The 12838-nt window shown below is 36.9% G+C and overlaps 1 protein-coding gene and 1 pseudogene across 2 annotated transcripts; one reads left to right on the top strand and one right to left on the bottom strand.

Annotated features, from left to right (window-relative positions):
• The first annotated feature begins 2687 nt into the window (after positions 1-2687).
• On the top strand, positions 2688-6434 carry LOC120177359 (protein MAIN-LIKE 2-like). 2 transcript variants are annotated; one of them, XM_039183540.1, is made up of 7 exons: positions 2688-2786; positions 3187-3306; positions 3644-4288; positions 4496-4663; positions 4825-5214; positions 5295-6193; positions 6304-6434. In XM_039183540.1, the coding sequence occupies exons 2-6, from the start codon at positions 3199-3201 to the stop codon at positions 6159-6161; spliced, it is 2178 nt and encodes a 725-aa protein (XP_039039471.1). In that variant the 5' UTR covers positions 2688-2786; positions 3187-3198; the 3' UTR covers positions 6162-6193; positions 6304-6434. The 2 variants fall into 2 exon arrangements, with proteins under 2 accessions (XP_039039471.1, XP_039039470.1); XM_039183539.1 differs by having other exon boundaries at positions 2689-2786; positions 3159-3306.
• A 1051-nt stretch (positions 6435-7485) lies between these two features.
• Positions 7486-12511, bottom strand: LOC120177270 (annotated as a pseudogene).
• Between the last annotated feature and the right edge of the window lie 327 nt (positions 12512-12838).

Genomic DNA, 12838 nt, shown 5'->3' on the forward strand with positions numbered 1-12838 from the left:
GAGGTTGTGCACTAATGTTGTCACCATGGCTCGTAATTTGCACTGAAGTGCCACATAATTGTCCCGAATGATCATATAGGTTTGCACCAAAGTGCCACATATTTGTCCCGAAGGACCTCACAATTGTCCCGAATGACCACATAAAACCCTCGACTCTTCGCATGTCAACTATACCTCTAATCCTCATACATATACCTTGGGCTATTAATCACATAGTTATTTTCAATCATTATTCGTAGTGTCTCTTATTCACATAGTTACTTTCACATAGTCTTTTCTCATATATAAAACATAACTTATATAATATAAATTGAATAAAATATTGAAATATAACATAAAAGAAATTATAAGGTTTTCGATCGAAAACACTGAGGTTGACTTATCGCAAGCCTTCCTCAATTATGTTACAAAAACGAGAAGTTGCACTCACCTTTGCCTCACTGAAGTCCTAAGCAAAATCCTTAACACTTTTAAATCAATACTTATAATGTCGAGTTTACCGGAAGTTGATTACGTTCAACCACTACACAAAAAAATCAAAAATCATACTTCCAATCATTTATATCCAATCATAATAACTTATGATGAAAGAAACACTAACTTTTCGTTCATGCCTAGAAGTATCGATACTACCACTACAGTACAGATACTTCCCTTCAAGGGTATCAATACCTCCTTACAGTACCGATACCATTCCGAGGTTCTAGAATTGTATCTTGAAAATGGTATCGATACCATACCCATGGTATCGATACTACCCACTCAGTATCGATACCTTCTTCAAACGGTATCGATACCGCCCTTAAAAAACCACATATTTAACCCTTGAAGTATTGGTATTGTTCTAATGGTACCGATACTCGATGTCCAGAATAGCTATTTTCACTCTGAAATAAACCAAAAATCTTCCTAAATCTCTTATATTCAACACACTTTAAGCCTTTAAGCTCACCCTTATACTCCCAAACCAACTTGTCCTTATTTACTACTCCTAATTATCCAAAATCTTGTATAAACACTTAAATCTCAAAATCATACCAAGATTCCAAACATGTTCTTAATCATTTCTATTACTCCTACCTTCTTAAATTGATCGTTGACAAGTCAAATATCCAAATAAAACTCCAAAAACTACATTATATCAACAATTCATTTCAGAACCCATTTTACAAATTTCTTTCCTATATAAGGTTTCCTTAAGGTTATATAACGCCCAAACTTTCATTACCAAATCAAAAATTAAAGGAAAACCACCAATTTCATAATCTTACCTTTAGGAGTGAAGCTCACGGTAGAAGAAGAAGAGAGCAGGAAAGGGGTTTCTAGATAACTCTAATTCCCACGTGTTAATCCCTTAAGTAAAGGAAATAATTATCTTTTAACAAGAAAGATCATATTGTCCTCTCCAATAATCCAAATTTGCTATTAGCCCTACACAGAAATTCCACCATAAATCGATGATTGGGATGTTACATAAACTGTCTCAATTTGCCGCCAACCATTACTTGCTGTTGTGGAGTTCTGCTACATATTTATTAATTTGCACCATCTTTGCTCCATAATTTTGGCACCTCGATTCTTCATTTCTTAATAGGTAAGCATTTCATCATTTGTTGCCAAATCACGTAATTCTCCAATTGCTTTGTGAATGCCACTTACAAGCTTTTGTTGTCATTCTTTGACACTTGTTTGCTAATTCTAACATTGCCCGCACATCATACAAGTGCAACCCTAACCCTAATGATTTCAGCAAACTTGAATTGGCACCCCTTTAGCCTTCGTACAAGATACAATTTGAAAATCATTTAATAATTAATAAGTGGGTTGATTTATATAATAATTCTCTCGCTTTTTATCTTATCAATATGATATATGAGTTTTTTGGTTTTCTTATATCACAATATTCACAAGTACCCTATTTTAGGTATCAATTTTTTATTCATAATTTAATCGTTTTGAGCATATATGAGATATTGTTATAAAGATGTTATTGTTTATAATATGAATCAATAAATTCATTATTCGAATATCTATCTTTATCCATAGAAAATATGACTAAAATTTTTTAATTCATCGTAATTTTTCCAACTGAATCTTTAATGAGTAATCATTTGTAGTAACAAAATATATACTTTATGATTGAACAATTAAATAACTGTCGTAAATTATCTATGAACCACTTAATAAAAACTTTTGAAAAAAATTTCCTCCAAAACAAATGAGCTAAGAAATAATAGTTATCCAACACAAGGATCATATCAACCCGTGCAGTTGATTTTCTAATTATCAAAGATTATTTGTCATTTATTGCATTCATCAATTTTATACTTTATTTCAGTGATACCAATTCATCTGTACTACTGTCATCTTTTATCTTTGACGCGTGAACGACCTTCAAATTCTCTTATTAACACATTTGATTTGGCCTTCCCACCTTTAGATGGATCTCTAATCCAATTTACTTTTTTTTAATACTTACTATTATATAAAAAAATTAAGTGCCTTTAATACAAAAAAAGGGGCAATTCACTGGGAACAAGCTAATTATAGAAAGGGAAAATAATCCAGAGACATGCCACGTGGAATATCCTCAGCTCGTAAAAGGACAAGAAAAAGTTGAATCCAAGAGCAGAGCAGAGAGAACCCATCACATTTTTAGAGAGAAGAGTCGCAACGACTCGTTTTGAGGGTTTTAGTTTCCCATTTTCATTTCAACTCAAAAAAAAAAAAAAAAAAAGAATTGCGTTGAGGGTGGTGCGTCGTTTTGGTTAAAAATCAACAACCAGGTTCGCTCTGCGTGTTTTCTCATTTTCTTCTTTACTCCGTCGTCGTTTCGTTTCTGATTTCTAATTCCGTTCTTATTTCATTTTCCCACTGTTTAGCCAACCTATTTAATACAGCGAAAGCTTCAAATGGATTTTCTCGTTAGCTTATTTTCTTTTTCCAAATGCGAACTAGGGTTTCGAAATTACAGCACCCAATTACTTGTTTGGACTATACTTATGTTTTTTTCTAACCCATGAAAGCTTGAATTATTTTCTTTTAATTGCAATCAAGTCCCCAAAATGTAAAATCCATTCATATTAACGGCGATGGATGATATTGCTATAATGTTTACTTCATGGGACTGAACTTGCCAGTTTTGGCCTTCATTTCAGAATTGTTTATCTGGGGTTTAAATTGTAGAATATAAAATCAATGGATGAGATTGGGATAGACCCATGTGCTGCAAATCCTGGACCCATGGATCCTTCAGTACTGTATGATCAAGAAAAGCATGTATCTTCAGCTGTTTGGGATGGCCAGGTTGATCTCTCATCACACCAGTGTTCTGCCGTACTTTTTTATTTATATGCAAATAGGTAGAAATTTGTATTTCTTGGATGAGCAAAATGTGTAGAATTCATATGTGCAGTTGTAGGATTAGAGATTCTTATCTCTAGTTAAGCAAATACTTAATGAAATACTTTCTAGAGTTAAAAAAAAAAAACATGCGTCTTGTGTCGTATTTTCTCTGGCTGGACACTGGTTCCATAATTAGTGGTTGTTTAGTTGTTAATAGATTCATCTCTCTGATTATAAGAATAGTTGTGACTTGTGATCATAAATGTAGAGGGTTTTTGTTAAAACATTCATGTCACAGGAGCGTGGTGCACTTAGATGTCATGAGCATACATCGAAGTTGGGTGAGTGGCGGCTCACCCCAAAACAGATCGAGTTGGTTGAGAAAGCAGGATTTGGGTACTTGAGGAAGATACCTGCCATTAGTTTAGATAATCCGCTTATTTCAGCTTTAGTTGAGAGGTGGAGGAGAGAGACGAATACATTTCATTTCACTGTTGGAGAAATGACTGTGACTCTACAAGATGTTGCCTTCTTGCTGGGGTTGGCAATCGATGGGAAGCCTGTGATTGGAATAACGTATACCACTTGTGGCACGGTGTGTGAAAAGTACCTAGGGAAAGTGCCAGATTCTACCTATGCGAGTGGTGGGATGGTAAAGCTAAGTTGGTTGAAAGAGTTCTTTTCTCAGTGCCCTGAAGATGCATCGATTGAAGAGATCGAGTACCACACACGTGCTTACCTTTTATATCTTGTGGGAAGCACTATTTTTTCAACTACTACAGGGAATAAGGTCCCTGTCATGTACCTTCCTTTGTTTGAGAATTTTGAAGAAGCTGGGAGGTATGCATGGGGTGCAGCAGCATTAGCATTCTTGTATAGGGCACTTGGGAATGCCTCAGTTAAATCTCAAAGCACCATTTGTGGATGTTTAACACTACTTCAGGTTATTAGCTTTTCTTTTGTTCATTTTTCCAACATCATTTTGTTTCTTCCGTAAGTCTTTTGAGGTACCTGGTGTGGTTCGGTTTTTCTTGACAAAAGAGAGCAGTTAGGATTTCAGAGTATTTATAAATGAAGTTTTTTTTTTAATGCTGTTGCTGAATAGCCTTTAGTTAATAATCTGCTGTTGATAATTAATCTTCTTTCTTAGTGCTGGAGTTACTATCATCTAAATATCGGTCGACCAAAGCTCAACAGGGACCCTATCCACGACCATTTCCCTTTTGTACTTGGGTGGAAGGGAAAACAGAGTGGTCCAACGACTAACCGTGATGTAGTTTTCTACCGTAAGGCACTAGACTCCCTAGAACCATGTGATGTAAGTTCTTTGTTTTCCTTTCTCTTTCTCTTTTTCTTTGTTTATGTTTATTTTTGAGAAAAAAAATAGAATTTTTCACTTTCCATATGTGAAAGAACCAGCATCTGACCAAAAGAAATGAATGAGAAAGAATGATACAGTTGTATTTTGTTGGAAAATAGGTAGAGTGGCTTCCTTACAAATACATGGATAGTACAGTAATCCCAGTGGAAATTAGAAGTACTTTGGCATTGGGGAGGTCTAAAACAATGTTAATCTGCTTTGACAAGGCAGAAAGGCACCTCCCTAATCGTGTCCTAAGGCAATATGGTATGCTTCAATCGATCCCTGAAGATGTAGCACAGTGGGTAAGAAAGAGTCGTGGAGTTGACGGCGGGGTGGACTTGTCGGGGAAAATGGAATCAGAACTTAGTGAATGGGAAGATCGTGCACTCCATATTGTGGAAGGTGATGATGATGCAGATGAAAACGAGTACATGGTGTGGTACATGAGAATTACTCGTAAAGTTGTAGGGAGACCTATTTCTCTCTCTTCAGAGTTTCAAAGAACAGTAAGCCTATACTTAACTAGTTAAATAATGTCTATGTCCTATTCGTTGTTAGTTTCATGTAACACTATTTTCTTGAACAGATTGGTGGTGTGCGGGAAATTTCTTACTTAGCCGACACTTTTCCTCTGAAAGGACTGCAGCCTGAGCAATTTGAATCAATTTCCAGGATTAGAGCTATTGCACAAGAATGCTTGCGAGAGCAAGTTGGAGGCCAGATTGTAGTGTCACCTATTGGGGAAACTGAACTTGGGAAAAGGAGTAGGGGGAAGGAGAGGGTAAGAAGAAAGGCTACTGGGAAACGGAAGCGTAGTAATGATCCCATGGAAGGTCATGGAGTTAGTGAGGACGAGTCTCAGTATTGTGGCATGGTTGTCGAGGTAGGTCACTTTCATCTACAGCACGAAGATAATGAGGTTCATCTTCTGCCACTTTGTACTACAGTTGTCGAGGTTGAAAATGGACTGCTATTGGAGGAACATAATAAAGTTGATGACATGCAACTTCGGGATGCAGCTGATGGGATTGATGCCTCACAGTTTTGTGACGAAAGTAATGACGTTGACAACTCAAATATCCCTCACGCTATTAGTGAAATTGATTTGAAAAATAACGAAACAGCAGAAAATGTTATTCCGCAGTCGTCTGATCTACCTAATGTGACCAATGATACCAATGGTTCAGAAATTCACAACACAAACGAGATCCCTGATGACACACAATTATGTAATGCGAGTGATGACGTCAATGACCCCCAAACTCAAGTGGCTACTGATGTTAATGAATCGGAAACTCATCATGCAACTGAGAATATCGGTGAGTTGCAACCACTTTATGTTTCCATTCATAGTGATCAGCAAACGGTAAAAGCGGAAGCAGGGACTGTTCCGCAGTTGCCCCATGAAAACACCGAGGATCTTCCGCAGCCGGGTGAGACCAGTGTTGTTTAATAAAGTCGAAGCATTGTCGTGATTTTCTGGAGGTAATCCCCTGACAATGGACTATATGTTTTTCTTAGAGAAATGAATAAGTTTTGATATGTGCGTTGCACTCCTGGCTGCTATTATTTTAATGCAAATCCTTTCTTGACAGGCTGCCAAAAGCAAACTGGTCCCTGGCCTTCTTTAAACGGCAAAATTTATTATTCAAAGCACAATAGGTCAAAGTGCCTAGTTTGTTCTAATGACATTCTGTGGCTTGTAGAATTAGCTCTGATTAATAGAGAAACAATTTGTTTTCCATTTTAAGATAACATGGGTTTCTAGGTTATTATGTTTTGTTCGGAAATTATGTCGTTTTTTCAAGCGGCTTAATGTGAATCGTGTTCATTTTTGTCTCTGAGCATTCTTCTATTTCTTCCGTAGCTTTGGCAAGGATGATGTTTGATGTGTAATGGAAATATTTCTTTTATCGCATATGCATATATTAAAGAGAATGATCTGTTGTTACACGTAGCCCATTACTACTAGCTCCTGGCCTTTCATAGAATACGACATGTTGACAAAGCACAATATATCTGGGATGAGGTCATAAATGTAACATCTCAACCCGGCTTAGTTGAAAATTTGACTAAAGATATCACATTAGCTAATCAAAACATAGTCTAAATTAAACCGAATAAATAAGCATTCAAACATCATTACAGAGACTAAATTACTAACTATATCAAGTATGAGAATTCCATGACATTTCAAATCGCCATGACGAGAGTTTAAAAATATGTACAGACAGGCACAGCGACAAGAGGCTGCCTCAACCAAGGAATAATTGGATGTTTGAAAGAGTTACAGCTTAAAGCCTTGTTATTAACCTATATATATATAAATCATTGCAACCTTTTACCCCAAACGACATTAGACAATTCATAGAGAAGATCACTACAGCTATAAAGGTAGTCAATGTTGGATTTTTTTTGACATAACAACAAATCAACTGGCATTAAAGAAAGCAGTGCACTATTTGGAGGATGCACTAAACCCCATAGGGGCTAATTGTATCCTATTATTTTGGAAATGTGGTTAAATTTAACTTAATATGTTAAGGAAAAAATAAAAAAATTACAATTTTTACATACCCATTACTTTTAAGAAAAAAAATTAAAATTTTGGACCTCATTCTTAAATTTATGGATCCGCCGTTAGCATTGTTCACCCTACCAATATGTACATTAGCATTTATAAATCTCAGTTGGGAAAGTAGTTAAAAAAAAGAGAAACTAGAATGCTCTTTCTGTCAAATCAGAAAAGAAAATTTTACTCGCTTGTGTTTCGGTCATCAAGTGGAAACGGAGTCATTCTCGTCGTCTTTGAGGTCAGAAAAGAAAGGGTCCTTGAGAAGCTCAGAAGCCGAAGGTCGTGCCCTTGGCTGTGCTATGCATTTCGCAATAAATGCCTTCACTTCTGGATCCGAAACCGTGTTCAAAGGCTTGGGATCTCACGCCAGAGGTGACCTTCTTGTATATTTTGACAACAATATCACATTCACTATAAGGTATCTCCAGCAGGCACATTCCGAAAGAGTATATGTCAACCATCTCTGTGTAATCTTCCTCGTACAGCTCCGGTGCCATATATTCCGGTGTCCCTATTAGGGAATGTGCAGCATGGTTTCTCCCAACTATGGCAGCAAGTCCCAGGTCGCCGATTTTCACCTGCAGATAATATTTCAAAAAATATTTTGCTTAAAGCTACGATCAAAGATTGCCCGTAGATTTGCTTAATGAGTTGAGTAGCTTGAAATCGACTAGTTCAAAGCTCGGTAAAAACTTGACTTGAGTTGATTGTACTCAAACTCGAACTTGACTGAGACCTTAACGAGTTGAGTTGAGAAAAGTCCAAGTCGACTCAATAAGTTCGTGAACATCTCATTAATTTTTTTTATATAAAACTGTTAGTAATTATCTTAAAAAATATTGTATTAAAAATTATTAATTTACTAAAAAATAATAAAAAAGATAATAAATTACTAATCTATTAATTTTCTAATAAACAATAAAAATACTAAATTATTAATTAATATTTTATTACACAAAAAAAATCAAAACCTATATATTATTGTTATTTGTGGATTGTTAGTTCGAAGTTTAAACTTTGAAATTGTTTAATGCACTCTTTTAATAATTTTTTGTTAATTTTTTTAATTTATGTTTATATTAAACTCTATATAGTATTACTAGATTTTAAAAATTGCAGTGAGCTTAATGAGCAACAATTATCGAGCTTAACGAGCAACGAGCCGAGCAACAAGTTTTTTAACAAGCACGAGTCGAAGAAAATTTTCACGAACTTAACAAGCAAAGAGTCGAATTAAACAATAAAATTTTTTAATGTGCACGAGTCGAACACTTTCCAACTCACAATCGACTCGCTCAAAAATTACCTCTAATTGTATTTAATCTCTCATTCCTTCACAAAGAGCCTAAAACATAAAAGCACGCTCAGCTACATTGAACTGACCATTCGGTGACTCAGAAATCTGCTGCATATTACCAAACTCTTCTCTACAGTTCTCTCGGTCTATTCCTTATCCAGCCTTAATTTTCAGCCACCCTTAGTCTATTTCACCTATTCTCCACCTCATTAATCACCACCTTCTACTGTATTCTACACAAAGGGTCTACACCAATCTTCCTCTCCTCGTTTCATACTACATGCCATTTCACTTGTTTGCAACACTTCCTTTGTCCATCAAAGAACAGTCTACATTTATCTAACATTAGATTATATGGCCAAAAGGTTGTCATCAGCTACTAAATATATTTGAATATAGATAATTTACTGTCTTGTATATTCAATTTAAGTCGTGGAAAAGAAGAATACCGTAGCCGCCTAACTAGGCGTCTATTACATTAGAGCACAGGTTACGTCTCGTAAAAGTTGGAAACATGTTCTGCATAGTAATAGGGAATAAGCCCACTTACTTGGCAGATGTTCCCGTTGATGAAGATGTTGCTGCAATTTAGATCTCTATGAATGATGCAAGGGTCAGATGTATGAAGATATTCCAACCCCTCAAGTACCTGTTTTGACCACTTCTTCAAGACCTTAATGGACACATGGCGATGCTTCTTCCTGTAAGTTCTCAGGTTTCCCGATGTGCAGACCTCAGTGATAAAATTCAACGTGTTATGCTCTCGATCCCTCCAAACACTGTAGCAAACAATGATATACATGTTTTTCAATATTCTCAGCAACTGTACCTCGGATTGAAGCCTATTGATAAGAACATGGTCTTCACTAAAGTTAACCAATTTCACTTGATTCCAAGCCACCTATATACCTTCCTCCTGATCAAATCCCCTGTAAAGCTTCTTCATTGAACCAGCACCAAGCAAATCATTATAGCGTTGATAACTCTGTAAAAAAGGTCATATTTGAGACATTTTCACTTAAGTTATTGACTGTTTAAAAGCTCATTTAGAATCATATAGATGCATTTAGAAGCATATAGTTGCATGTGGTGGGATTTTGTTTGCTGCGTCATTTTATTTTGTAATCAGTGCTGCTTTACGGGGAAGGTGTTTTGTTTGATGATGTGCAGGATTTGGGAGCAAGGTTAAGAAAAAGGGAATTGCCATGACATGATGAGACTACTGAGCAAAATGTGATTGTCGCGACAACTCGGACGACATTTCTGGGCAGAAAAAGTCAAAGAAGATATTTTTAGTAAGAGCCAGCTGTTATTGACTATGCGTGATTTCTGCAATCAGCCATAAAGGAGGGGCCAATTACCATCTTTGCAACAACTCTCACATAAAATGAATGAACTTTAGGGTACTAGTGTAATTTTAACACAAAATCCTAGGTTCATTCTCCCCTATAAATAAAAGATGAAGCATGACTTTTTATGAGACTTTTGAACTTTTTGACCAGCTGCCAAGAGCTAAAAATTTAGAGAAAAAAGTCTCTCCTTTTTTCGTCAATCACTTTTGTCATGGCATTCCTCCGTTGACAAGCTAGAGGGAGTGGCGTTCTAGGCGTCCGAGAGGAGCTAGTTCGCTGGGACTATCCGTGGTGGCCGAGGGAAACTCCAACAGTGCACGTCGAAGGCTTTTCATCCTTCACTTTGCTCTTTGCTTTCATATTTTATCGTTTGGGTTGTAAGGAACGGATTAACTTGCTTTGTGCTTGCTTATTTCGACCCCCACCATGAATTAATCCTATTTGGTGGGAGTTTATTTTGGATATTTAAGTTTTTTTTTAATGAATGATTATTTTTCTATGTTATATTCTGTTTTGTTTATGAAGCTTAGTGCCTTAAGGTTGTAGGAGCTACGAGAGTAGTCGTTCCTTAGGAGATTACTTAGTGTTCGAGAGAATGCCTAGGTAGTACATCCTTAGTGTTCGAGAGAAACTAGGGAACCACATAAGCAAGGGGTTCGGTTCTAGATAGTAACTAGAACTAATCCACCTTAGAGATAAGGTTAGGATTTCATTCGACTAAAAGGAGTTGTGCATGAGCGATAGGTTAGATATTAATGCTGCCGCAAAAAGGTATTGTCGAGACATATCCTGTTATCTAGACCAATAGGATCACTGCAGGGGTTTACGCCAACTGGTTTTGCCAAGACATCTTCACTCTGTCGAGTCCCTTACTAGAGATAACATAGGGCACCCTAGTAGACTCTGTCGGGCATATTAGGCATAGAAGTAAGATCATTCTAAGAAGTGGACTTAAATTTCCTAAGTAACTCCTATCACTCATTCCCATAGTAGCTTGTCGTGTGAGGAAGTCTGAAGTCCTGATAATCAAATCTAGTATTTACATTTTATATTGCCTTTGCATTTACATTTGTTTGCACTAAACACAATTTTATTTGTCACGACATCTCCATCCATTTTGCCACAACATTCTCATTTCTGAATATCATTAACTATACTTAGTTACTTTAGAATAGTTCATAAACTTTACTCAAGATCTCTCCAATCTCTGTGGATACGATACTTACTCATCACTGTATTACTTGTTCGATTGTGTATACTTGCACATATTTCCGCACCCATATTTAGTACTCACAATTTGCGGACAAGTTTTTGGTGTCGTTGCCGGGGATTGGCAATTGATGATGTTTAGTTTAGTTGTTGTACCATTTTATTTATTTTCTTTGTACATAGTTACTTGTTTTTGTGTTTACCTTTCTCAGGTGTTACATTGTCACATGACCCCTAAAAAACCCAAAGAACCATTATTTCATGTTGAATATGAGGCTCATGTTGTTCAAAATCAAGTTAAGGATCTTGCAGTTCTAAATGTCACGACAATTCCAAATGCTGAAAATGTTGCTCGACCGCGAACTATTAGAGATCACTTAGCTCCCACCTTGGACGACCTAAAACCTGCTATTGTAGCTCCCAAGATTCAGGCAACCAAATTCGAGCTCAAACGGGTTATGTTCGACATGTTGGACTTGATTGGACAATTTGGTGGCGCTCTTAATGAGGATGCAAGACAACATGTTCAGGCATTTTTAGAGGTTTGTGACTCCTTTCGACAACAAGGTGTGCATGAAGATGTGCTGAAATTGAAGTTGTTTCCTTATTCTTTGAAAGATCACGCCAGGGCATGGCTCAATGGATTACTTTCCGGCTCGATAAGGTATTGGGCTGACTTGTATAAAACTTTTTTGCTACAGCATAATCAACCCAATATGAACAACCATATTAGAAATGACATAGCATCTTTTCACCAAGACGATGAAGAGTATATGTATGAATGTTGGGACCGATACAAAAGTTTGCTTCGCAAGTGCCCCAATCATTAATTCCACGACTGGACTCAAGTTGTGATGTTCTACAATGGAGTCAATGCACCCACGAGGATGATGCTAGATGCCTTGAAAAATGGGACATTGCTCGATAAATCACCTTCAGAGGCATTCGACATTCTGGATAGGATTGCCAACAATGATTATCAGTTTTTATCTTCAAGGCTTAGAGTCAGGAGAAAAGCGCCTGGGACATTTGAGTTGGATACTACGGATTCCGTGTCCATCCAACTTTCTGCCATCACCAATATGTTAAAGAATTTGCAACAATAAAGTGAGATGAAAGAAGTGATGGTAGCCAACTCAGGATGTCTATTCTGCCATGGCAATCACAATGAGAGCGAGTGTCTGACCAATCTAGAGTCCATCAACTATGTAGAGAACTATAATCGAGGCGACAACAACCCCTATTCTAACAATCTTAGATGGTGTCAGTGTCAAAACTTCTCTTGGGGAAATCAAGGAACCATGAATGCTAGTCCGCCCGCTAGGCAGCAGAACTTCAGTGACTCCAGGGTTTTCAAACGAATATGCCATGACATAATTATAATGAGGGAGTTCCATATTCATCCAACACAAGTTCTTTGGAGGCCACAATGCAAGATTTTATAGCAACCACGAAGACCATGCTGCATGACCATGCGACCTCTATAAAAAGCCAATAAGGTTTGCTTCAAAGTCACAGCTCGTCTTTAAGGGCCTTGGAGGGTCAGGCTGGCCAAATTGCCACGACATTACATTCTAACTCACATGGCAGTCTTCTTAGTGATACTGAAGTCACTAAGGCCCAAGACAGGGAGCATTGTGGTATATTCACATTAAGGAGTGGCATCAAAATCTACAAAGATGCTAAGTTTGGGGGGG

Source organism: Hibiscus syriacus, unplaced genomic scaffold, assembly GCF_006381635.1.
Source record: "Hibiscus syriacus cultivar Baekdansim isolate YM2019G1 unplaced genomic scaffold, ASM638163v2 tig00112285_pilon, whole genome shotgun sequence".
Lineage (NCBI taxonomy): Eukaryota > Viridiplantae > Streptophyta > Magnoliopsida > Malvales > Malvaceae > Hibiscus > Hibiscus syriacus.